The sequence below is a fragment of the Gouania willdenowi genome, chromosome 8 (genome assembly GCF_900634775.1).
Source record: "Gouania willdenowi chromosome 8, fGouWil2.1, whole genome shotgun sequence".
Taxonomy (NCBI): domain Eukaryota; kingdom Metazoa; phylum Chordata; class Actinopteri; order Blenniiformes; family Gobiesocidae; genus Gouania; species Gouania willdenowi.
The window spans coordinates 5,883,585-5,907,295 of record NC_041051.1 but is presented as its reverse complement, the minus strand read 5'-3'; the positions used below and the strand labels follow the sequence as shown (position 1 = coordinate 5,907,295).

The 23,711-nt window shown below is 37.4% G+C and overlaps 2 protein-coding genes across 4 annotated transcripts in view; one reads left to right on the top strand and one right to left on the bottom strand.

The window, feature by feature from the left end:
* Positions 1-1,027: 1,027 nt before the first annotated feature.
* On the top strand, positions 1,028-20,490 carry gga3b (golgi associated, gamma adaptin ear containing, ARF binding protein 3b). Of its 2 annotated transcripts, none has more exons than XM_028454515.1 (17): positions 1,028-1,233; positions 2,767-2,851; positions 4,817-4,892; positions 4,972-5,070; positions 5,147-5,270; positions 5,982-6,085; positions 6,173-6,253; positions 7,860-7,997; positions 8,088-8,169; positions 11,971-12,093; positions 12,172-12,396; positions 13,363-13,451; positions 13,733-13,818; positions 14,908-15,122; positions 15,190-15,359; positions 19,489-19,599; positions 19,723-20,490. In XM_028454515.1, the coding sequence occupies exons 1-17, from the start codon at positions 1,194-1,196 to the stop codon at positions 19,831-19,833; spliced, it is 1,959 nt and encodes a 652-aa protein (XP_028310316.1). In that variant the 5' UTR covers positions 1,028-1,193; the 3' UTR covers positions 19,834-20,490. The 2 variants fall into 2 exon arrangements, with proteins under 2 accessions (XP_028310316.1, XP_028310315.1); XM_028454514.1 differs by having other exon boundaries at positions 12,169-12,396.
* Positions 20,491-23,000: 2,510 nt separating this feature from the next.
* Positions 23,001-23,711, bottom strand: part of nup85 (nucleoporin 85) — a 29,055-nt gene continuing 28,344 nt past the window's right edge. For both annotated transcript variants that reach the window (XM_028454516.1, XM_028454517.1), the window contains one exon: positions 23,001-23,173. In XM_028454516.1, the coding sequence (XP_028310317.1) occupies positions 23,075-23,173 (99 nt within the window). In that variant the 3' untranslated portion in view covers positions 23,001-23,074. The remainder of the gene's footprint in view (positions 23,174-23,711) is intronic.

Sequence of the window (23,711 nt, the reverse complement as noted above, 5' to 3'; positions counted from 1 at the left end):
AAAAAACAAAAGTATTGAAATGCAATTTTTGGGGGCTCAAATATTTTTTGCGTTCAAACACTTTTTTCTATGGGAGGCCGTTTAGGAAAAAAACTGTGAAAATGAAAAAAAAAAAAAAGACAATAAAAAAAAAACACACACAACGAAAACCATGGGTTTACACATTAGATGGCGCACTTGTACATTGAAATCCTTTTCTTTTTTTTTTCTTCTTTTTTTTTTTTTAATATATCTAGAATTTACATCAGAATTGTTTTTTTCACATTGATAAAGCTCATCAGATATGTTTTGAAATGAAAATGCGTGTCTGAATTTTATTTATTTTTGCTTCACATTAAAAAAAAAAACATTGATGTGCAACCGGAAAGTAGCTGTTGTTGCCATAGACATGAATACTGTTGCCGGAAAGTTGCTAGAAAATAAAAGTATATAAAATATATTTTGTTATTATAATTATATTATTCATTCAATATTATTCATCAAAAAATTTAGTTTTTTTTATATTTAAGGAAGATGCCAAATTGAAATGACCAGAAATCAATGTTTATATTATTAGAAAACAACAACTCAAAACAACTATTTCACTCTCATAAAATAAATGTTTTGTTTTTCCTAAATTTGTTTTGCATACGTAACAATTGTCCACATCCAGTTTAAATATTTTATTAATAAAATTTTGAAGTGGACTTCTTTATACTTTGGGGAATAAGACATTTTAAATATTTTGTTGCTGGCTGAAATTTCAGATGTAATGTAGTTTTTAAGGTTAAGTGTACTTTTCGCAATAAAATGCTGTATGGAATTTACTAAATATTGTCTCAGAAATTGATTATCACACTTTTTGTCTAATACATCTACATTATCTAATCTAATATCGTTTAATTTGGGTGTCGGCATATTAGCTACATTACTTTTTATTGGCGCCCATAGATATCTATAGGGTTACACCATAGACATTGTATAATGTCTATGAGGTTACACTTCCAATTTGGCAACACTGGTGAGGACCCCCTCTTAGTATATCCTGCTGATGCCTTACTAAAATAAACAAAGCTAGTGTGTGTGTGATTTTAATGGCAGCACGGATAAATTAAATACAGTTAATAGCGTTAATTGTCTAATAGGGAAATGAATTATTGCCTGATGGAGTTTGGACCCAAAGGACGGTGACATAACGCGATGCTGTCAGGGATATGGCGTATCAGGAAGAAGAGTCTCTAGAGTCATGGCTGAGTGAGTGATGCATGTTTATATGAACATATATCATTACTAAGACAGGGCAGGTGTGTGTACTTAGTCAGGATTAATGGATTAGACATTGTTTAATATAACCATATGAGTATATTTACGTCTGAATCCGTAATATATATATATATAATAAGAAAATGTCTACTTTTTCCCATCTAAAAGTAATACATTACAATTAGCAACTCCATTTTGTTTTTTTTGTTAGGAGTTATTTTTAGTTTTATGAGCCAATAATGTTATTCTAAAATCTTCAAACGTCATTCTTGGACAGCAGTCACTTTTAAAATGAATATGAAAGAACCAGTTTCTGTTGCAGCCAAAGCCATCATGCTACCACCACCATGCTTTAATGATGTGTAATTAGATGGAAGGTTTTTTGTTTTTGTTTTTTTCATCTCGAGCATTTCTTTTCCTTCTCAACACTTTTGTCTGTATATCTGATCTTTGTTTTATCTGCTCATAGAGTTCAACTTCATCATATTTTTGTGAAATCCTTATTTTAACCTAAGACCTTTCATATGTCCACCTTATCCAACACACCTGATTGCTAGAACACACACACACACACACACATAGGGATGTCCCGATAAAACATGAAAATGTATGTAACCAATTGGTTAATAATAAATGAGTCAGTTTTTCTCATACCTACTGCTGGTGACTATTGTTCTCTGTTTGAGTAACATCACTTGATCAAGGCTTTTCTAACATTCCACACTACAAAATAAGTCATTATTATTTTTCTATTTAAAAAAAAAAAAAAGTAATAAACGTATATATGATTCATGTGGATATTGGATCAATATCAGTATCGGCCTATACGCAAGGCTGCAATATCGTTATCATATCGGAAATGAAAAAGTTGTAACGGGACATCCCTAATTTTAGGCTATTTCCTGGGTTAGGGTAAGGGCTAAAATAAAAGGGTTAGCGGGGTAGCTAAAAATAAATAGGCAGTGGCTATCTGTACGGTTGCCGTATCAATATACCAACATTCTATCTGTACGCAGCGCCCCTATTTGACCGGTTTAGGTCATGTGATAGGTCAGTCATTGGCCAGTTTAGGTTGGGTGACTAAGACTAAACGTTACCTTAAACCTAACTCTAGTTATGTATGATTCATGCTGATATTGTATCGGATAAATATCGGTATCGGCCGAAACGCAAGGCTGCAATATTGGTATCATATCGGAAATGAAAAAGTTGTATCAGGACATCCCTACAATCAATGAGATTCAAGTAAGTCTATATGAGAGCAGGATGACTGGTCATGTAATAAATGTATTTACAGTCTAACAGAGGCCAAAGTCTAATTTGTAGCAATGCATGGAGGCTCCTGACTGCTGCTATTTTTATGTTCAAGTCTCCAATGTAGTTACACTGTTTTTCATTTCTATTCATGTACCCCCCATGACAATGTGCGTACCCCACTTTGGGAACCTAGATGTTACAGCCTGACACACTTGGATTGACAGCTTTCTGGGATCATTGAACCCTGTTTATGTTTTTCTCCACTAGATAAAGCCACCCATCCAACAAACAGACAGGAGGACTGGGAGTACATTATTGGTTTCTGTGATCAAATCAACAAGGAGTTAGAAGGGTAGGTTTCAGACTAGGGGTGTGTCCGAATAGTCCCTCCTATCTCCTTTCCTATCCACTGTTCCTTCACCCCCAGAAGTGCTTAAGTGGTGGCCATGATGAGGAGCGTCCTAGTTCTCTTTAAGCTAAGGAAAAGAGGCTCAGTGCTTCCTTTTTACCTCGTTTAACCTAGGAAACACTGATACATCCTTTACCAAAGGAGACGAGAAAATGCTGACCCACAATTTTTTGTGGAGACGACATTTAAAGGGAAACACACACCCAAGCGCTCACGGAAACTCACAATGACCGTACCAATGCAATAATATGCCTTGAACAACTTTAAATAAATAATCTAAAACCCATATATTATGATATGTAAGACATATTATCAGATTATAACTGACATAAAACAGACGCTCTGTAGTTCAAGAAAAAAGGATGAGACATGTTTTGCTACATTATGTTTTATTCATCATAATTTATATTAGTGAGTGGAAGGTGAGTTTAGCAACCGTTATTTATGTGACGTTCTTTTAGTTTCACTTTTGTTTCTCGTAGCCTGGTAACCTTTTTTCCTTTGATTTACATTCAAACCGTCTGATTATTTTATATTATATCAGCAGAAAGTGTTATAAATGTGTTTTTAGTCCATTTTCAGAAATGTGTAGTTTTTCCACCACGGCAGAACGTCACGAACCTTCACGACCATCTGATTATTACGTCACCTAGAGGAAGTGCATCTGATTGTCAAAACAAACATGATGGCCTTTTCTAACTCCTCTCCGAACACCTTTTAGGAGTTAGGATGTAACGTCATCCACAGGGTTATGGAAAAGTGGATAGGAAAGGAGATAGGGGGGACTAAAAAAAAATATTATTATTATTTTTTCTTTCTGATATTTATTTATTATGTTTCTTATTGTATTTTTCATATTTTCATGAATGTGTGTTTTCTACTGATGGAAACATTGTCACTTCTCAGCGGGCACGTTGACCAGCTCCTGTTCCAAGATAAAAACCTTGAAAATTGTGCCACTTCCACACCTCCACTCCGGTAGAAAGTGCTGTAGATATAATAATAATACTAATAAACAAGATGTTTTGAAGCAAATAGTTTTGACTCAATTTGTCCTCTGAATGATCATTATGTTCTGATGTACATATACAGCAGCTTGATTTTTCATCTCTACGTTTAATTTTGATATTAAATGGGTAGAACATCGCTATATATTGTGATGTCGTATCATGACCCAAATGTTGTGATATGTATCGTATTGCAACATCCTTGCCAATACTCACCCCTATTTGAGACCCCAACAAGTTTAGTTGATCTGCTCAGAGGTAGGGGTGTGTATTGTCTGGCATCTGGCGATGCGATTCGTATCCCGATACATAGACCACGATACAATACGATACAATACATCCCGATATTAAAGTATAAGGCGAATATTACAAATTTTTTTTAAATATATGACTTAAGAAACAACTAATCTGTAAATGTGTACGCCTTCATGAGAACATTTTGTATGAAATATATTTTATTGGCATATTTTACACTCAAAACATTGGCTTTAACATAAAATAAAACTTAAAATAAAAAAATGACATACAATCTGCCTGTGGCTTTTAAACCAACTTTGACTTTAGTGCAACATGACTTTAGTGCAATTTAACTGAGGTGTATGCCTAGAACAACAAATAAATGCAGAAAGTTAGTACTTTCTTTTTAGATTTTATTGAAAAAAAACAAGCTGGTCAACATGCCCAGGTTTCAGTGAAACTACTTTGTGCAGTTACAATGTCTGCTGCAGTGGAAAATACTTTCCTGGGTAAATAAAGGTAAAAATGAAAAAAAAATTGACATGGATGCATTGTGAATCAATCCAAGAATCGCACAACCTAATATCGCGATATATCGCCAAATTGATTTTTTCAACACCCCTACTCAGAGGTTAATGTAATAAACGATTGTTTTTTGTTGCAGCCCTCAGATAGCCGTGACTCTGCTTGTGCACAAAATCCATTCCCCACAAGAATGGGAAGCTCTCCAGGCTCTGACGGTAAGAAACGCTGCTCATGATTCTTGGAAAGATCTCAACCTGTGGGCCACAGGACCAACGTAATGAAATCCCGACGCAGGTCCTGGAGGCGTGCATGAAGAACTGTGGGAGAAGGTTTCACAACGAAGTGGGGAAGTATCGGTTCCTGAACGAGCTGATTAAAGTGGTCTCACCCAAGGTAAGTGGACTATGAAAGGAATCAGAATGATGAACCCACAGCAGCTGCTTTATTAGATGTTATTTTTAAACTTCAGTACATGGGTGATGGCGCACATGAGAAGGTGAAGCAGAAGATTGTAGAGATACTCTACAGCTGGACACAGGCTTTTCCTACTGAGCTGAAGATCAGCGAAGCCTACCAGACTCTGAGGAGGCAGGGTGAGTGCACATCTGGGCAACATCAGGGTTGGTGTCAATTACATTTTCATTCATTTTTTTCCAATTACAATTACAATTAAAATTAGTATTTTTTTCCCTGAAAATCAATTAAAATTACATTCTGAAGTACTAAAGTTTGAATTCAATTAATCACAATTACTGAGCATTTAATAAATAAGCCTATTAAATTTAACATTATTCTTGTGTTAGCTTTCTGTTAGCATGTCTGATGATAACAGGTCAGTTTGACACATGTCTTAAATCAATTATAAAATACACAAAATAATATTATCGATCATCTAATTGGTTACCTTGTTTGGCTTCCTAATCAATGAAAATATTGGTTTTTAATATGTTTGGTGTGGGTGTCTGTGCCTTTTGTCAGTATACCCCTATATTTATATTTTTAAAATAATGTAAAATTACCTTAAAGAGAACTGACAGCTCCACAAACACACACACACACACACATGCAGAACTTCCTTGCTTTTATAGAGAGATTGTAATTGACAGTTTTTATAAGATTGCCAATTACAAAGTCAATGATCTGAAATGAATTACAATTAAATTATGATTACAATAGCGACAGATTTCTTAAATTACAATTAAAATTATGTCATGATTGTAATTCATTATCAGTTACGCGATTACAACCACCAACCCTGCTTCATCATCATTGCATGTGAAATCAGCTGTTATGTATGTGCTCAGGTCTTGTGACACATGATCCGGAGTTACCGCTGGATCGGACTCTGATTCCTTCTCCTCCAACACGACCAAAACACCCCGTGTTTGAGAACGAGGACATGGGGAAGGTAACGGTTCAAAGAAAACATGGGAAATACGTTATTTTCCTTTTGGAAATTGTTCCTTTTTTCCTGGTTTGTTTGTTTATTGTGCAGCTGCTCGCTGAGCTCCTCCGCAGCAAAAACCCAGAAGATCTCCAGGAAGCCAACAGGTTGATCAAAAGCATGGTGAAAGAGGTGAGACAATAAGCCCTCACACTTACGTCATTTCATTCTTAGTTTCATATTTACATGCTGTGGTTAGGATCGATAATTTTTGGGGGTCATTAAATAAAAGTTTTAGAAATGGTTAGGAGTGTTAAAGTGAGTGAAAATTTGTCTTATTTAACTTCTGAAATATAAAAAATACCAAAGGATATAACATGTTTAACATAACAGATGTCTTTTTGTTAGTTTTAATTGTTCATTAATGTTTGTGAGAAAAATCTGTCCCGGCTTGAGTTGTTTGTTTTAAAATTTGTAATTTTTTTTTTAGATTTTAGATTTAAATTGTCATTTTCTACGTATTTTGAAATGCATCTTTAATGAGATGTTACAGCACCTCTAGTGGCAGATTGTGATATCCTCGACCCAGTTGTTCAGAAAGTGTCATCTGTTTTGAAATCCTTTTTTTTTTTTACTATCCAGGATCACATAATCCGTCTTAATTTGATCTCAGTTGTTTGATCCAGATCCAAACCTTTTAAGAGAACCCTTTAAAGATAATGAGTGCTCTAAATTATACAGCATATCACACTGAAGGTTACTAAGTGTGTGTAACAAGTTTGGATGAACCTCGACTGGGCCCGCGGAACGTCTCCACTCTGAATAGCACGTACCACGTTCCCGAGAATTCAGTCCCTGGCTCCCCCGTGGCACACACGGAGTAATGGGCCCCATTCATATACAGTATTGGTATGTGTCAATGATTCGGTACCACCAAGTGTCGCAATATTTGACTCACAAACAAATGAGAAAACAACTTTAATGGAAATTGCTGAAAAAGGGCTCTCGGGCCTCTAATTGAATTGTGCGAGAGATACTGTAATAGTAATCTACATTGAATTACCTTTGAAATGATATAACACACAACTATGTTCCTATGAATTTGGAAATTACCGGAAATGGGGGCCATCTCATCATATTCATTCATAGAGTGTTCATACCAAACTGCATTGCGATTTAACGAGAACTAACGGAGGAGTAGTCGGCTCCGTGACACATACGGGGTAATGGGGCCCCATTTATATATTGGTTTGTGTCAATGATTGGGTACCACCAACCATCATAATATTTGACTCGCAGATAAATGAAAAAAACATTTTGTTTCCGAAATCCACACTGCTGGTGCTGGGATCAGAATAATCCAGATTTTTTGGATCAGCGTTATCCAAATCTTACTAAAAACTGGGAGTTTGGTCCGGATTAAAACCTAGATTGGATTAAGGGATCTAATCCAATTTTAGTTTGGAAATCAAATCAAGTTTTATTGTCATTTTGCTGAACATACAACAGTAGTAGTACTGCCCCACACACACACACACACACACACACACACACACACACACACACACACACACACACACACACACAAAAGTTAAAAAGTATATTGCAGCAGCCAGAGTGCATTTATAAAGTAGCAGTTAAAGTCACTGTGAATAATAATTTAAAATATTGAGACTAAAACCAAAACATTTTAAATACTGAAACAGAAAACTAGTACTAAAATTAGATTACGGTGCATATATGTGGTATATGTTATTGTGTGGCTTTGTGTCATCACCAGTGGTTATGCTGTGTTTAGGATGACGCACGAGTGCAGAAAGTCACCAAGCGGATGCTCACGCTGGAGGAGGTGAACATCAACGTGAAGCTGCTGACAGACATGCTGAGTCACTACAATAAAGAGAGCTCCAGTGACTCAGACAGAGAGATCATTAGGGTGAGTCCATAGAATGATGATAAACACACTAATGTTTTTATTCAACATCGTGTTCACACTGCTTGGAGCCATTTCTGTGTTTGTTCTCAGGAACTGTATGAGCGTTGTGACAAGCTGAGGCGAGCGGCTTTTAAAATGGCCACAGAGAGCGAAGACCACGACAACACTTTAGGTCTGTTGACATTTAGGAAATGTTTATGATGACTTCAATTAGGGGTGTGCATTGTCATGAATTTCACGATATGATTCACGAATGCATGTCACAATACAATATATCTCGATACCAAACAATAAGATATAGGGCTGCACAATTTTGACAAAAAACTTAATTGTGATTGCGATTCGATTCAATTTACGATTTTTAAAAATATTTTATATATTTAAAATACATGTAATTCTGTTTTTTTTAGAAATATTAATCAATTTTAACCCATAATTAAACAAAAATGTCTGTCAAAATTAAAGTAAGATACAATTAAAAGGAAGATATAAGTTGTACTGACATGTATTATTCTGACTGTCATATAAAGATGTAAGCAGCATTAATGTCACTCAATTTCCCCTCAGGGATCAATAGTTTACTGAATCTATTCAATTCAATTTAACATTATTTGTATAGCGCAATTTACAACAAAGTCATCTCAATGCACTTATCAAAATATAAAATTCATAATAAGAAAGAAACAATCAACAAGATCCACATGAACAAGTATTTAGCGACAGTGGGAAGAAACAACTCCCTTTTAACAGGAAGAAATCTCCGTTAGAGGTGGCAGCCATCTGCGTCGACTGGTTGGGGTTAGTGGACAGAAGGACCAACAGAACAGGATAGAGAGATAGAACATCAGAGCATCTCAGACTAGCTGAGCCGTGAACCACAGATCAGGAACTGCCATCATCAGCTCCATGACACCTGGAACAGAGCAGAGAGAGAAGGGCTATAATATTTTACAGTATCATAAGTTATCATCTATTCACTCAATGCCATTGTTGAGATAACTCGTCATTTCAAATCCAAACACTCAGTGCCATTGACGAGATAACTCGTCATTTGCATTTTTTCACGGGGATTACTAGAAAACACCCTGGCGGAGGTCCCTCATCAATATCTAAGCTGTGGGGTGTTGTAGTGACCAACTGTGCCCTGATGGCAGCAGTACATCTTTAGATGAGAGATTAGCCACTGATGCTACCCAGAAAAGGAGGAAGAAGCAGGAACGAGTGAGATAATGGCACTAGAGAGTGATATTGTGACGTATCCAGCAGCTCACAGCACCACATACTTAAACAGAACATGTATGGACATGAGTAGATTATTGATAATGTTGCGATGGTGAGATGAAACCATCAACTAACTGGGCCAAACGGGTCATCCCTGTGTGTCGGGAGGAGGGTACGAAATACCCCCAGCCTGTGAGCTAGAAAGCAAATTAATAGGTGACACGTAGAAGGTAGCAGCACCTTTTGTATAAGAGATCATCCATGCTCAGCAGAGCTAAGAGGGAGAGGAGGAAAGGCGTTTTACGAGACAGAAAATGGCGCTACATACGAGAGTTGACGTTCACAGCAGCGCACACTCGACCAGAGCATGTGTGGAACTCATGGATAGTGTGGCGATGGTGAGATAAAACGATATAAAAAAATACGGGGAACGCAGTGACACTCTGCATGTCCATGAGGAAAAGGAAGTTGCGTGTGTGCAGACTGATGGGAGAGAAACTTGGAGGAAAGCCAAAATACAGTAAGAAATACATCCAACTCTGACATAGATAGATAAATAATAATAATTTTGCCATCAAAAGCCCGGTCTCAGTGTTTTTTTGTTGTTTTATATAAGGAAACAATGTTCAGATGTTAGAGTTGTCACTAAAGCAAAAAAAATAGCTTTAAAGTCACTGACAGGGTTTTCTAGAAAAAGTCTGTTTTCTCAGCTTTTTGCTCTGAAACTGAAGATTTGTGTAAAACTTGCTTTATTCAACGGCTGATTACAAAAGAACGAAACGAGCCAGAAACAAATTATTTTTTTGATGAAAGTAGAGGCTTCAATCTTTTAGAATCCGGTGTCAGATTTTAGATAGTCATAGTAGAAAATATTCTGTGGGTCTTTAAAATCAGTCAAAATGCTCAAAAACGGCTGGCACCGAGGGCGGTAGAAAATCTGAGAATGGCTGGCACTGAATGAGTTAATCTACGATGTTTCAGAATCTACAATCTCTGGTATCGGTGGTCTCGTTCACAACAACAGAACAACTTTATCCACAGATCTTCTGTAGCTCTGATGAGATGTTTAAACGCACTGAGCTGGTGAAGCTGATTAAAGCTGCTGCTGTTTTTACAGAGCACAGCAGCGCTACATGAGAAACGGACGGAGCTTTACAGACAAAGTTAAGCGGGCACTGGTGGCTCTGATTTAGGAGTTAGTGATGATTTGCGTTAAGGGTGTGCGATCTGACGATATTAGATCTTTAAGGATTACAACATGACGACGATCTCCCAAATCTCGGAGATCGTAGAACCGTCTGTAGTTCACATTTTAACCCTAGCGGTGCCGTGTCTGCGTCATATGTCTGTCGTCCATACACAGAACATCCAATGTTTTTTTCTCTGCCAAATCACACCATTTGCTCGTCAACATGTCAGCATTACAGACATTAATAAAGATTAATTAAGCGCTTAAACAGGGCAGAAGTACGCTCCGCTGACACTGCTTAAAGTAGGATTTTATTAATGAGTGTGTTACCTCAATAACAAATAGAAATCACTAGACTGATATGCTGCCTTGTTATGTAGCAAGTGATGCTAATGCTAATGCTACACTACTTCAGTTAAACAAAGTAAAAAGACTGTGTGACTAAAATAACTTGTCAGCCTTTTTTGTTTGATGTCAATTGTACTAGGAACCAGTTTGATGAATTGCTTACATACAATTAAAAAAAAAAAAAAAAAAAAAAGATAATTACCTTGTCTTAAATTATCTTTTATTCCTTTTTTCCATTTAGGGTGATGATTTTAAGTCGGTGATTTGGTTTGTTTTATTGGTAAATAACTTTAAAATAATTTAAATGATTTGAATTAAAAAAATTGTGATAAAATCGTGATCGTGATTTCACAAAGAAAAAATTGTGATATGATATTTTTCCCATATCGCCCACCCCTAATTTGCGTCTTTCTGCACAACATCCTGGTGATAGATGAGACGGCCTAGACAGGTGGCTTTGGGAGCAAAAGATGATAAGCGATTTGTTTTCCATTCAGGCTAGCTCAGTTTTGATAGCCTTGAGTCCCGGTCTCCCAGCAGTAATCCAATAAGGTAACCTTTAACTAGCAAGCCGAGCATTGAACTTCTCCAAAGTTGAATAAATGTTGTGTAAACGTTCTAAAGCAGCCTCCTGCTTGCTTTTCAGATCATTCATCACATGACTCTGAGTGTTGAGAGCTCTGCTCCATATTTAAGAAATGACTGGCAGCCTTCCTAAAACAGTTGCAGACGTAATACGGACTTTGCGATAGGTCAAAAAGCTGCCAGCTCCAATCAGCAGCATGCCTGCTACCATTATCCAATCATGTAGATGTCTTCCACAAAAATAATCGACAGACACACAACTCACCACTTGTTTCAAGAGTCTAGCGCATATCCAGCAGCAAACTTACCGTTCGGAAGGCGGGCTCACCACTGCCTGTTCTTTTTGTCGAAAAAATTTGACCAACTGATCAATTACATTATTCCAGATTTGGATAGCGATGCAAAGAGAGGCTCCTATTAGATTCACAAGACCAGATAAAACAAAGTAGCAGCTAGGACCGATACGAGAGGGAGCAGAGAAAATGTGACCGCCCTCATCGAGAAACAGAAGGTTTATGATTATGCCATAATTGTAATGAATGATCAATTACGCAATTTTAATTTTAATTGACCCCAACCCTGATGACTTCCCAGCTTGTGATGTGTAACCAGTGTCTGATTGTTCCTTAGGGGACATCCTCCAGGCCAGCGACGACCTCTCCAGAGTCATCAACAGCTATAAGAAGATTGTGGAGGAGCAGCCGATCAACGGCAGCAGTGAGGAGGAGGAGCCTCCCAGTTGCTGCCAGAGTGGTACCAAACCTTTCCTCATCAACGTTCTTCTGTTTTTGTGTTTCACGTTACCATGATCAACTCCTCCTCTCCCAGCAGAGACCACAGACAAGCTGATTGACCTCACTGGTGTGGATTCTCCTGACGTCCCCCACCCCGCTGCCTCGCTTCCCGTCTCCGCTCACCTCATCGCGACCCCCATTCCCGTCCTTCCTCCTCCCCCTAAATGCCTCACAGGCTCTGGGAGCAGCAGTCCCAGTCACCCTCCCCTCAGCCAGGCCTCCACCACGCTGTCTCTGCTGGATGATGAGCTCCTGTCTCTGGGTAAAACAACCTGTGTTCGACCGTTAGAGTGAAATAGGAGACATGGTGGAGTTAGTTACATTTTTTAATTACAATTACGTCTTCAATTATCCATGTTCAATTACAACTCAATTATGATTACGGTGACTTGCATTTTTTCCAGTTACAATTACGTACTCAATTACTAAAGTTCAATTACAATTAATCACAAATACTAAGTCTGAAATAAATAATCTAATAAAAGTTAACCTTCCTCTTGTGTTAGCTTTCTGTTAGCATCTCTTATGAGAACGGATCCTAAATCAACTGTAAAATACACTAAAAACAAATATCTATCATTATTATTAAAATGACAATATTTTTCCCCAAAAAGTAAATCACAATTACATTCTCAATTACTTAATAATTATTAACTACAAGTAAGATATCGAACTGTAACATGGTTACACAGGTTTGCGTTTAAATAAATTATAATAGACAGTTTTTATATCATTTCAATGATAATTACGATGACAAATCACATTATCTGAACTCAATTATGATTACAACAGTAACAGTTTTTTTAATTATAATTACAAATATAATTACATCATAACTGTAATTAATTATCTATTACGCAATTACAAATATAATTGACCCTAACCCCGAAACATGCAAACTCCAGAAAGAGGGGGCTTTAACTACTGACCTTTATGAAGGTAGATATGTTGCAACATGTGAGAGCTTGTAGAATATGATGCGAGTCTGTGTATAAAAAAATCCACACACGTGAAATTATAATTTCATGTCACAAACAAAATCCCAAAGAAAATATTCACAAATGTGTAAATGTGTAGATATTTACACAAAATAAAATGACAGCTGCAATATTTTCAGGTTCACATATTTCCCCATCATTTGTGACATGAAATTCATCTTACATATCTACCTTCATGGCCTCAGATGCTTGGCTTTAATGTGACGTGGCTGCTTTTTACTTTCTGTCAGCACTGAATGATCCTCCGACTGCTGTGAGCAGCCAATCAACACCCAAGCTGGTGGAACTGTCCAATCAGTGGACTTCGTTACAGGTGAATGTAAGGTCATAAGACACGGGTTGTTGTTGGTGTGTATAGTATGGGATCAAATTAGGGTCATAAAGATTTTGTGTGCACAAAACAAAAATCTGTGCTTAAAAAAATCAGTGTGTGGAAAAAAAATTGTATTTTTAAAAGACATTTTGTGTCTGCAAAATTGCCTTTGTGTGCGTGTGAGAAAATTTCTTTTACAAGTACAAAAATAATTATACACAGACAAATTATGACCCTGGTTTAATTGCGTTTGGAGGGAACATCCTGACTCGTCCTGTGTCCTGCAGGAGTGCGTACGTTCAGCTGAGGCTGCTGCTCACAGTCTGCAGGAGCTCCAGGACCTCGCCATGATGGGCTTCAGTGAGCAGAGAAGGTGAAAAACAAAGTACTCCACGTGACAATAGCAGCCTAAACAAATAATTATAATTAGGGCTGGGACTTTAACGTGTTAATTGCTAATAATTAATTACAGAAAAATAACGCAGTTAATTGCTTTTTGCTCCTTTCTCATTGCACAATTTCCCCGTATACCCATAATACTGATGCACTGGTTACAATGAGGGAACCAGAGGAGAAGGCTGTGTTCAAAATTGCATACTAATGTACACAATGAGTATATACTGTCTACTATATACTATTAGTATGATGATGACTGAAGTATACTTCCAAGTTTTTAAAGATGCATTTGGAACCTACAACAATAAAAACCTGAATCACACTGAGACTAAATATCTGTTGATTCTCCACCTTTGAAAGTTCTGAAAACATTTTAAGTGAGAAAGTGACCAAGTAGAATATCAACATGTGATCATTTAATCCATAAAACTCACGTATGCACATTGAATTCCCATATTTTGGAGATTTTCGGAGACCCTACTGACAAAACTTCCGGTTAACTTCTGGAATGTTCTGTACTAAGTACTGTTCTGTACTAAGTACTGTTCTGTACTAATTACTGTTCTGTACTAATTACTGTTCTGTACTAAGTACTGTTCTGTACTAAGTACTGTTTTTATTTTAATTTTAATACAAAAACACATTTGTTTTAGAAAGTTTACAAAAAATATCCAGAAATGCATGAATATAGTTTTCTGAAATTTAAGTTTGTGCTTTGTGAACAATACAATCATAATATTCTTTATTCATATTACACATTATGTTAGCACTCAGTGATGGAAATAATAAACACTATTTAGTCGTTTAATCTCATTTATTGTTTTCATTGATTCAGTCATAAACCAAAATCTATTTAAACTGAATAGCATTGCTTCTCGTATCAAATATTGATATGCGATTAATCAAAATGAATTAAATACAAAGTCTCTAATTAATCATTTTTTTTAAGTGAGTCCCACCACTAATAATAATAATCATTAAACATCTATCTGACTGTCTTTGCCTCTTTTATTGTGGTAGAGGAATGTCTCAGTAGGTATTTGTGTTTCCTGTGTGTGTGTTGCAGCTTTGTGCCTCCTGTGATCTCGACCCACGCGTCTCCATCCTCAGCTGTTCTCCTCCAGGGACCAGCACCTGGTTCTCCTGCTGCAACCCACACCAAGGCCTTGGCTGTGGGTTCAGCCCCAGCGAGTCCACTGTTCCACACTCTGTCCCCCTGCCACCCTCCCACCGCTGGCTCCCTAAGCAACGTGCACGTCCCTCTGGAAGCCATCAGACCCAGTAAGAAGAGCGTTGTCGTGTGCTGTCAGACCTCTGCAGTGGGCTGAGCTGCTCTGTGTGTCCTCAGGTAAAGTGTTGCCCGTCACCGCCTACGATAAGGACGGCGTGCGAGTGCTGCTCCACTTTGCATCCGACTGCCCCCCAGGACGTCCTGACGTACTGGTGATGGTGGTGTCCATGCTGAATACTGCTCCTCTACCAGTCCATACTGTGCTGCTGCAGGCTGCTGTTCCCAAGGTGAACCCAGTCAGCTCTGGCTTAGAAGTCTGTGTTAGCCAGGGTTGGGACCAATTATAGGTGTAATCGCATAGTTAATAATTACTTACAAAATATGACATAATTACATTATAGATGCCAAAAACCAAACAGGAAATCGAAAACGTATTTGCGCGAACTAGTCTGAGGGGCTTCATCCGATTTGCTTCAAACTCGGCCAGAAAACCTAGGACCCACTGAAGATTATAAATCATCAAAATGATTTGTGTATCTCTAACGATTTGGTCGTGGCACCGCCGCAAAGTTGCAATGCTAATTTCTGAAGCACACCACAATTTCAAAAAAACCATAACTCTGACACACAAAGTTCAGTCAGCCTCAAATATCACACAAATGACATTTGCCCAAGCCTAATCATGACTGCCCTGAAACATTTCCCATCATGCCTTGCGTTTTTGACTGGCGCCATTTACAGTCATGTTCACTGTTAGCAATAGAAAAATGCATATAACTCTAATACACAAAGTTCAATATTTGATCCACATGTTGACTGTCCAGCCCTAAACAAGAATCAATGTGAAAATTACCCATCATGCTTTGCATTCTCAGATGGCACTCGCCACAATAGAAAACAGCGACAACTCTTATATACAAAATTCAAACAGTCTCATATTTGATACACGTGGGTTACCGACCCCGGCCACTCCTTCGGACCCTACGACGCCGCTCTCAGCTTTAATTATAATTGTGTTTCATATCAAATTTACCTGTTAGTTCTCTTAAGTATAATTTTACCATAAAAATAAAGGGGGGGGCTACACTGACACAAAAAAAACTCAGATGCCCACAACAAAATTATTAGAACCAATATTTTCTTGGAATAGGAAGACTAATACGGTAACCAAGAGATTAAAAACAAATTAGATGACAGATAATATATTTTAGTGTATTTTACAGCTGATTTAAGACATGGGTCAAAACTGACCCGTTATTATAAGAGATGCTAACAGAAAGCAAGAGGAAGGGTACGTTTAATGGGGTTGTTTATTAAAGGCTCAGTAATTGTGATTAATTGTAATACATTTTAGCAATTGAGAACGTAATTGACTTTCAGGGGAAAATAAGAACTGTAGTTTTAATTGTAATTGAAAAAAAATGCCGATCACCGTAATGGTAATTGAGTTGTAATTGAACATGGGTAATCGAAGACATAATTGTAATTGAAAAATGTGCCGTAATTGACCCTAACCCTGGTGTTAGCCAGTTATTTTCCTTTAAAGGGGACATATCATGCTAAATCCACTTTTTTAGCCCTTAAATGCATTTTGTTGTATATTTAGAGTGTTTAGGAGTACAGAAAAAAATCAAATTAGTCTCTTCAGGTGCTCCGTAGATATCTTTATATTCTATTTTGGTCATATTTTTCAATCTGTTTCGATTTTTCTATTCTCTATTACGTTTTTTGAACAATAAGTCACAGTATTTGCAGCGGAACTGCCAAATTAGTACATCAACTCCAGGTCCAACACTTCGAGCAATCCGACATTTTTATTTCTCGCTTTTATTTTGTACTCCAAGCTCAAGGATGCCGAAGTTACGAGAGGATAAGTCAAAATGTTCGGTTGTTGGATGTAGTAACCCACACGCTTCATTACACCGTCTCCCAGCATCAGAACCTTTTCAAAGTGCCTGGTTGAGTTTCATTTTTCACGGAAATGTACCCACATCTGTGGGTAAGGTCATTTTAGTGTGCGCGAAGCACTTCAAGGATGACGGCTTCTGCAACCTCCACCAGTATAAAGAAGGATTTGCCGAAAGACTTTGTCTGATTGAGGGTTCAATTCCCTCTATCTTTGGAGACGACGAACAGAGCACTTCGGTAAGCTGTAAATAACGCTAAAAAGTGTGATGATAAGACGTCCCTGTCATTGTTTTGTTAGCATTAGCAGTTGCACCGTCTTCATATGTTAGCGCTGTGTGCTCGTTTTAGATCCTTGATGATATGGCCTACGTGGTTTAATTTAAGTCTAAAGTTTTTATTAGTCATTTCATTTTGCAGTTTTTGTCTCCGAAAAGACTGTATTAAAATGCATTTTGTGACGTTAGCTTGGCGCTTGTGTTAGCTCACTTGTTAGGGTTCTGCAGGTTCATCATCTTCATTTTCATCTCGCTCTGCCGGGTCCGACTCTGGCTCGAACATGTAAGGCTGGATGGACAAGTCTTCTGTTGTTGACATTTTGTAAATAACGTGTGAATAAACATTTTCTGTGCCGCTAGATAATCGTATCTCTTCTATCTGGCCGAGCAAGGTGGAGTTGAACCAAGAGGGGGCGGGGTATGAAGTGTCTCATTTGCATTTAAAGAGACCGCACCAAAACGAGTTGCTCTCAGAAGCACATCAGAAAAGGGGCCTGTGGTGCTATAATAATGAGGAATTCAGACCCAAGCATTGCAGTTCCGCTTTATATAGACCACAACTGTATGATTTATATCTAAAAAGGAAGGATTTAAAACCATGATATGTCCCCTTTAAAGGGCCAGTATTATTCTATTTTTCACACATTTTTATTTGTTCTATGAACCACAACAACATAGTATTTGAGGTTTATTTTACCAAACTCGCCTGTTTTAGTGAGTTTTAGCTTCTGAAAAGTCACTTTCATGACGCTTCTAAAAACAGGCCTTTGTGCATATGTATTAGTGGGCGTAAACAAACACGCTGCTTCAGCATGTGTGCTTATCACAGCAGCAGCAGTAAATCATTAACAGTCTTCCTTCTCCTTATTTATCTGACCACAGACATAACACATCAGATCATCCCATAAAAGGTGATACGAGGCGGTATAGCGGCTTCTAAAAGTGAAACTGATTGTGAGCGCTCTTCGGTTTATCTATGTACTGGATTATCTATATACTGAATGGAAAGATATTAATCGTCATATTAACTCATTCACTGCCAGCCATTTTCAGAACAGCTACCCCCTCACTGCCAGCCATTTTAGAGCATTTTGACTGATTTTTAAAGACCCACAGAATATTTTGTACAATGACAATCTAAAATCTGAAACCTGATTCAGAAAAATTGAAGTCTCTTATTTCATCAGAACTTTTTTTTTTTTTGTTTCTAGCTTGTTTCGTTCTTCTGTAATCAGCAGTTGAATATACTGTTAGTAGTTTCACACAAATTGCCAGTTTCTGACAAAAAGCTGAGAAAAACATCTTTTTCTGAAAAAATCTGTCAGTGACATTGAGGCAATTTTTTTTTGCCTTAGGGACACCTAAAAACAACACTGAGACCAGGCTTTTGATGGCAAAATTATTATTATTTTGTTATCTAGGTCAGATAATGGATGAATGGATTTCTTACTGTATTTTGGCATTCCTCCAAGTCTCCCGTCAGTCTCCACACACGCAACTTCCTCCTCCCGGACATGCCGAGTGTAACCGCTTGCTCCATTTTTTTGATCATTTTCTCTCACAATTGTGACACTCTCAATAGTCCACTTAGTTCCACACATGCTCTGCTGTGAGCTGGTGGGAACTTCAGCATCAGCTCTCGTAGTGCCATTTTCTGTCTCGTAAATTATTTTCCTCTCCCTCTGAGCTCTGCTCATCACGGGCGATCTCTCATCAAAGGTGCGTTGCTGCCACCTACATGTCACCAAATGTTTACTACATCATTGTACAAGTTAGATATTCATGGGAGACCTTTGGCACACTGTCTCCTAGCAACCCCCTTTAAAAAACACAAATGACGTATTTTTACGTCAATGGCAGTGAGTGAGTTAACTGTAATAGCAACCTGCCATTCACTATGTTTGTTTTACCTGTGAGGAAGTTTGAGAGAGAGGAGCTCACATTCTTATAGGGTAGGAGGAGCTAGGATTGTCAGGAGGAGGAGTTTCCACCTTATGACTCATAATGGGAGAAAAATCCAACTCGCCCATTTGGACTTTTTACAAAATGTGGAATAACAAGGGAGGGTGGAAACTTTTCAACGTTGTCCCTCTGAATGAGGCTAAAGGGATGTATATCACTGTAACAAAACCATTAGAAAGTGAATTTTTCATAATACTGCTTCTTTAAGGTTGAAGTTGAGTGGTTGTGATCACTAAACTCTTATTGCTTTTTCTTCTTTCACCTCCAACAGTCCATGAAGGTCAAACTGCAGCCCCCGTCAGGAACAGAACTGGCACCTTTGAACCCCATCCTGCCCCCGGCCTCCATCACCCAAATCATTCTGCTGGCCAACCCCACAAAGGTAAGACACCGAGAACTAACGCAACTAACAACAAAATATGTTTTAGTTTCAGTTGTTTAACAACTAACAACAAAGAAGTGAGACTGGAGCCAGTAGAACGTGTGCTGTGGTTGTTTGTCACAGGATAAAGTCCGTCTGCGCTACAAGCTGGAGTTCACACTCGGAGACCGTCGGTGCACTGAGGTGGGGGAGGTGAACCAGTTCCCCCCACAAGAGCTGTGGGGTCGTCTATAGCAGCTGTTAACACTCCAATCTGGTCTACTATTACTTTATAATGTTGAGAATTGGTTAAACCTAAACACTCTGCTGGGTAACTTTTTATAAAGATTGTCGACTCATATTTGAGATTTCCCTGAAATGTGACTAAATAACTTGAAACGTTTTAAAGCTTTATTACAGACTGAAAACAGATGAGCTTTTATTCAATCCTCACATCCTAGAGCCAGTTGTAATCTGGATCAAAACTATCTGGATTTTTAAATTCCCTTTTGTTTTTATTATCCAGGATTACGTAATCCAAACTCATTTTAGTTCAGGGGCCAAATATGGACCAGTTTGACCTTCATGCTGCGTTCACACTGGTTGCATCACAAAATGTTTGTATGTCCAGATTACATACAAAGTCAATGGGTAGACGCGGCACTGATATCTGAGATCTTTCCTGTGGGGCGTAGCGGCCCGATCCACGCGTCAAGAGCACACGCCGGATTTTTTGTCACATTCACTCGAATTGAAAATATTGAACTTCTGCGACTGTTTGGCATTATGAAAGCCAATCAGAGTCTTTGTTGATGATGACGTCAGGCCGTCAACACGGACACGGGTCTGTCCACCCATTCAACCATGGAGTAGAAGCTGTGTGTGACCACCTGAAGCTGTATGACACAGCCTTTATAACCAGGACTGGACTAGGAAGGATTTGGCGTGGAGGAGAATCAGCGAGGAGGTGGTGGTAGCAGGTAAAAGTTCTCTCTGTAGTTCTCATCTTTGAAAGTCAGCACTGAGCTAGCATAGCATTAGCCGCTAATCACACCGGCTTTTTTCACTGGTGGTTTATGTTAATAAGAGGAGAAAAAGGAGCGCAGCTCCTCGCTTCAGCAGGCAGTGAAACTCACCGAGTTGGATGTGTCGCTGGTGGGCGGGGCTTCGCTTCAAATGCGCATATGAAGCAAATAAGGACATTTTTTGATCTTGCGAAACCTGCGGTACATTTCGTGCGGCAGACACATCCGGTGCCACAGAAGACGCATTCGGTGTGAACGCAGCATAAGTGGGCCTCAGATTTTACGTGTGAAAAAGAACAAAGTCAACATTAACGTGCCCTGGTTTGCACGTCCACGTATAAATGATAATGTGAGTATATCAGTCCCTGCAGGAACTTCACTTAAATTTAGCTGATTTTGGGGAAATTTCCTGGAATAATTAAAAGAAAATTTGCCAGATTTTGGAAAAATGAGCAGTTCTTTCATTAATTTGAGATTTAAAACAACTGCCTTCATGTGATATAAGAACTGGAAAACTCAACTTTGCAAATATTGTGGATTTCAATTGCATTTTTGTATGTGGAGATGCGGAGACATCTACAACTGAATTCGTTGATCATTTACATAATGTTTCATGTTTTTTCCATAATTTTTTACTTTCTCGAGTGGGCCAAATTTGATGCGTGACGTAATCCATCTTAATTTAATCCCAGTTGTTCAAAGCAAAGTTGGATTCAATCAGTTTGATTCAGATCAAAACTTTTCAAGATTACAAAAGAAAACTACTTACTAAATTAGATAGAGTATCACACTGAAGGCTACTATAGGTGTGCGTAAACATAGCGTGTGGTAGACAGCCAGCATGAAGTCACTGAAATGGTAATTATTTGAAGTAATTTTACATTATTTTGTAAACATCAAGTTTCTAATTGCAGTTAGAATTTAATATTGTTTGATTTTGACAACTTCAGAGGAGTATTTTAATTCTACCTCATTGGTCTGTAGTGTGAACTAGTTTATAAATTCAACTGTATGCTATAAATCACGTGTCAAACTAAAGACCAAAGATAAAATCAAGATTGGATTATGTGATCTAATCCGATTTTAGTTTACCAAAACATTTCCAATATTTGATCCAATCCATTATCTAAAATCCAATCAGATTACATTTTGAACAACTGGCCTTTACAGATCTGAAAATCTGAAGTAAACAAAGCATTTAGTCATTATTTCTAAAGGAAGGTAGACCTAAACTTTACAGTTTTGCAATATGCTTTAGTTAATTAGGTTTTATCTTGTTATAATGTATTTGAATATTCAGATTTGTAGTTATTTTATGATTGTTTTGAAATATCTATTTTATTTCTGGATGCAACTTCCCATGTGATAACTGGATGAAATACAAACTGTAAGTGCATCTGTTTCCAACACAACATCTGGCATGTGGTCATAATATTGTGGCCCATCATAGATGAGCAGTCCTACACTGGCTGAAGGATCATTTATTCTGATCGTTAACGTTAGTCTGACAGTGTTCAGTTTAGTTGTCGTGTAAAAGTCAGTATTTTAAATGTTTGGTATATTTATTATTTTGTGCATCATGATGTGAACATCCTGACGATAAAATACATCTGCTGGTGGATGAACTGTATGAAATAAATGTCATAAATGTGTGTTCAGTGTGTTTTATTAAGATGGATTCTAAATATTCATATTTTATTCACGATCTACAGATGCGAGTTGGACAAAGATGCTGATTTCATCATTTTACGATTTCTCAAAAAGAGAAAAAACTTAACACAATTTTGAGGTCAGTGTAAATTCAGAACTATTTTGGCTTATATATCATTACCTCTGATTAAAGTAGGAATAAATGCATTAAAAATATTTTTCGTAATGATTATTTTAAAATGTTAATTACATGGTTTTTTGCAACATTTAATTTTTTTAAATAAAATAATTGTTTTGTAGCGAATACATCAAAAATGTTTAAAAAGATTTTACAAGACACGATAAATCCAAGCTCAGTAAGTGCGCTGTGCGTAGTAATTAAGGATGTACTGTAAGAAAAAAATCAATTCTACAATATTTCACCATGTGATTATCATATTGATCCAAAAAAAAAATGTCGAAATCTATTGTAAAAAATTAAAGAGCTTAACAGAATCTGTTGTAGAAGCAAATGTTAAACTTTTTTGAAAAATATAATTTGACAGTTTGATAAACATTCCTTTTTGATATTGGTACTTGAATCACAATTAGTTACCTTTACTTGTTCTCACAAGTTTAAAAAAAATGACAAATTATTGATATTTTCTTGAATGACATCGTATCATGTATTGTGACAGTGTGGATATCGTCAGATTCATGGCAATGTACTCCCCTACTAGTAATAAATCATGTTACTAATGGTCAGACTTCAATAATCAAACTGTTTTATTAAGAAAGAGTTATTATGATTATATACAATACAAATAGAACAAAAGGTTTCTTCACGTATCAACTGTTCCTTCTTTCACGATGGCCGTGGCCAGATTTCTGGCAAGTGCGAGTCTAAGCAGCTCCACTTTAGTTTGCTCCACATCGTCCTCCTGCAATCACAGCAATTACAAAATAAACATTTTCTACATGTGACTGCTTTGGTTTTCCTTCTTTTCATATTGACCCCAAGTGTAATTTCTCAGTCTCTAAACCAGTGGTTCTCAACCTTTTCATTCCACAACCCCCAAAATAAAGGTTCCATAGAGCGGGGATCCCCACTGTAGCTGAAGGTGGTTGAACACAGACATGAACATTGTAGAACAGTCATATGGAGACAGGGCCATCTATGAGGGGGAATAAAGGGGAGATTTTTTGGGGCCCATCCATAAAGTCAGCAAAATGATGGTCCATTGTTTTTTGAATCTGTTATAACCACATTTATTTATTCATCTGAATAATATCCATTCTTATCCAGGAAGTTTATTGTTATTTGGGCCATAGTATATAGTGATCTTAAAGATGTAAATCTTTGTTTTAATCTGAAATAAAATGATTTAAAAGTGACCAAAAATGGTGGAAAAGGTGGTGAAATGAGATTTTAAAAACTACAGAAATTGGTTATAAGTTGCAAATTAGTGTGACCAAAAA